Here is a 3,404-nt window from a genome sequence, read left to right as displayed (position 1 = left end):
TATCTTGAAGAGCACTGGTCCTACTACAGACCACTGGGGGCACCACTATTTACCTCTCTCCATTCTGAAAACTGACCATTTATTCATACCCTTTGTTTCCTATCCTTTAACCAGTTAGTGATCCATGAGAGGACTTGGTTCAGGCTTTATGTAACCCCCGCTGCTTCTCTTTCCCTGAGGCTCTATCCCCTAGGCAGCCGGGAGCTAGGAACCCCACACTCTCCACATTCCTTGGGTTCTACATTCGGGGGGGTGGGGATATAGGTTGGGGGCTTCTCTTGGGACCCAAGCCCTAGGCCAGGGCAGGAGGAGGGTCTGGGGCTCCTCACAGTGGCACTGGCTCCCTGGGCAGCTCTTACCATGACCCGGCTAGGGCTTCTGCCATGGAGAGCGGGGTGGAGCCTTGGGGGAAGAGGAGGAGTAGTGGCTGGGGCAACAAATAGGAAGAAGAGGGGCAGTGGCAGGGTCACCCAGGGGATGGAGCTCCTGTGGGTGTCCCACTTTTGCCTTTTGAAAAGATGGTCACCTACAGTGAATGGGCTGGGCTGGAGCTAGCTGTGCCTGTGTGGGGGAGCTGAGGATTGTTTCCACCCCTTTGCAAGCCACTCGGGAAGCACAAACTGAGGTGCCAGGGTGGGAACCTGGGCCTAAATCTCTTGCCAGGACTCGTGTCAGAATCTCACTCACACTTGTCTTTATTGACTGTCTCAAGAGAAATTCTGAGGTTGGAGCAGCCACCAATATGGCTCCTTATGGGCCAACATCTCACCAGTCCCCTGTCTCTCCATGAACATAGTCACATTTTAAATGCTGCTGCCTGCCTTGGTCTCCTTCCCCCAGTTCACTGTCCTCCCTCACCAGCCGCTCTCCCATTGCTCCAGGCCTTGGACCATGTGAAAACCTCTCTCTACAGCGAGGAGATCAGTAGCTCATGTCATCTCAGATGTAAGGGTGCAGGATGGAATAAGAGGCCCATGTTTTTCGTCTCCCATGTCACTAGCACTGGAGCTGGGTGATGAACTGAACTTTTACTTGATGAACACCCTGATTATCCTTGCACGAAGGTGTTTGCTTTTCACGCTGTACACAATTGGGTTCATGAGAGGCGGGACCAGAAGGGAGATGTAGCTCAGGATAATACGAAGCAAGGGGGAAGAGCTATTTCCAAATCTGTGTATTATAGCCAGGCCGAGGTCTGGTGTATAGAAAAGCAGGATGGCACAGAGGTGGGAGATGCAGGTGTTCAGGGCCCTCAGGCACTCCTTGTGGGACGTGATGCTCAGCACTGTTTTGAGGATCATCACATAAGAGAGGAAGATGAGGAGCGAGTCCAACCCCATTGTTAAGAGTTTAGTAAACAATCCATAGATGCTGTTGACTGTGATGTCCGAACAAGCCATGTTCATGACCTCCCGGTGCACACAGTAGGAATGGGATAGGACATTGGCTCGACAGTATTGGAACCGCTTCAGGAGAAAGGGAAGTGGAAGTATTATGACCATCGCTCTTATCACAGCCACCAGTCCCATCTTGGCTACTCTCGGCAGGGTTAAGATGGAAGCATATCTCAGTGGGTTACGGATCGCGATGAAGCGGTCAAAGGCCATCAACAAGAGGATGAAGGATTCAGTGCATTGAAGCAAGGGGATGAAGAACAGCTGGGCTAAACAGGCATCGAGGCTGATCTCCCTAGAGTTAAACAAGAATACACCCAATATCGTTGGTATGGTGGCTATTGATATGCCAAGGGCTGTGACGGCCAACATGGAAAGGAAAATGTACATGGGCTCATGGAGGCTTGGATCTGTTTTTATAATGAACAGAATGACTGAATTTCCTACTATTGAAATAACATACACTAAGCAGAAGGGGATAGAGATCCAGAGATGGACGTCTTCCTGCCCAGGTATCCCGGTGAGAAGGAACACAACAGAATTTAATTTGGTGTCATTGACAGCTGACATAATGTGCTGGGCAAGTCCAAGGAGTTTTCAACTTTCCTTCCTGAAAGGAAAAAAAAGGAGACTATGTGATGTTTAACGAGACATATTTCTGCTCTCTGTGCAGGTCTAGCGACTCGCAGGAGCTCAAAAAATATCAGCAAGAACAGCATTGCTAGGAAAATAGGCCTTTTCAGATGGGATCAAACCTGTCATTCATCTAGCCCAGTATCCAGTGGCCAGTTCCAGATGCTTCAGATGAAGGTGGAAGAAGCCCTGCAATTGGAAGCTATGAGATAACCTGCTCTAAGGGAAAGTTCCCCCCCCTCCCGAGAACCAATACTTAGACATTATTTGTGGTGTAAGTCAGGAAGGTTTAGAGCCCTTCCAAGACTTATTTAAAAAAAAATCCTCGCTGCTGTAATTAGATTTGACTGTGAGTTCCACAGACTACTTGAGCACTATGTGATTTTACAAATGTGACCTTCAGACAGACTCGTTTTCTGGCCTTCCACTTTCCGAGTGTGGCCCTTTGTATCATGAGATGTGGGTAAACGCATGGCAAGTGCATGGTGAAAATGGTATTTTTGTGTCCTGCATTCAAGCTATTTATAAATGTGTTTCATTGTTTAATTAAACATATTTTTATTTTCTCCACTCCTGATAGTTTAAATTCTGCCACTTGCCCCTTTGCAGTATATTGGGATAAATTCTTAGGGCCAGGTGCTTAATTCAATAACATTGACTTCAACAGTGTAACTCCAGATTCACATGCATAAATTCAATCAGAAAAAGGCTCCATTAACTTTCCACTACCAAACGCCCCCAATGATACACTCTGACCCCCAAGAATTCCTCCAAGAGAAGCTGAAGTGCTTTAACTAGCCAGTGTTGATGGAATCCAGAGAGTTCAATCATCCTACTGGCTTCTCTCCATCCTCCCAGGACCTGCATCTTTTCCCCCATGCAAGCGTCTGTAGATATCAGGCAAATTACCAGCTAACAGAGACAGTTACTTCAGCTGGGTGGGGGAGGTGTTGGCATCAGAAATGGGTGAATACTTCAAACACTGGTGTTGCACTAATGTCCAGGTGTGTGTGCAAGTAACTTCAGCCATGCTCATGATGATTGGCATAAATTACATAAACCAAAATTGCACTCCCATTTCCTGCACCTGAGCACTACTCTGCTGAAACACAGTCCAGCGGTTCTGTTCTCTCATGACCTTTTGGAAAGTCTTTTACATGTATTGCCGAATGTTTGTGTTCATGACCCTGAATGTAAGTGTTAGAAACAGCTTCTGGTCAGTTACCGGGAGACAGTATCATACAACAGTTCACTGTACAAAGAGTTAATAGCAGAAACCCATTGCACACAGTATGAGGAGTACTTTTGACATACTTTCTAAAGCCAAAACCATTACGCAATAAAGTTAACACTGCTCCTTTCTATAGAGATTCCAAT

The 3,404-nt window shown here is 47.1% G+C and overlaps 1 protein-coding gene across 1 annotated transcript; it reads right to left on the bottom strand.

Annotated features, from left to right (window-relative positions):
- Positions 1-1,028: 1,028 nt before the first annotated feature.
- LOC128832709 (olfactory receptor 51G2-like) lies at positions 1,029-1,964 on the bottom strand. Its single transcript, XM_054020286.1, has one exon. It carries the CDS (start codon positions 1,962-1,964, stop codon positions 1,029-1,031), a length of 936 nt encoding a protein of 311 aa, XP_053876261.1.
- Between the last annotated feature and the right edge of the window lie 1,440 nt (positions 1,965-3,404).

Source organism: Malaclemys terrapin, chromosome 1, assembly GCF_027887155.1.
Source record: "Malaclemys terrapin pileata isolate rMalTer1 chromosome 1, rMalTer1.hap1, whole genome shotgun sequence".
In the NCBI taxonomy this organism is placed as follows: domain Eukaryota; kingdom Metazoa; phylum Chordata; order Testudines; family Emydidae; genus Malaclemys; species Malaclemys terrapin.
This window is presented reverse-complemented; position numbering and strand designations above follow the sequence as displayed.

Coding starts and splice junctions, on each gene's coding strand:
- LOC128832709 (XM_054020286.1), bottom strand. CDS start 1,964: ATGTCAGCTGTCAATGACACCAAATTAAATTCTGTTGTGTTCCTTCTC.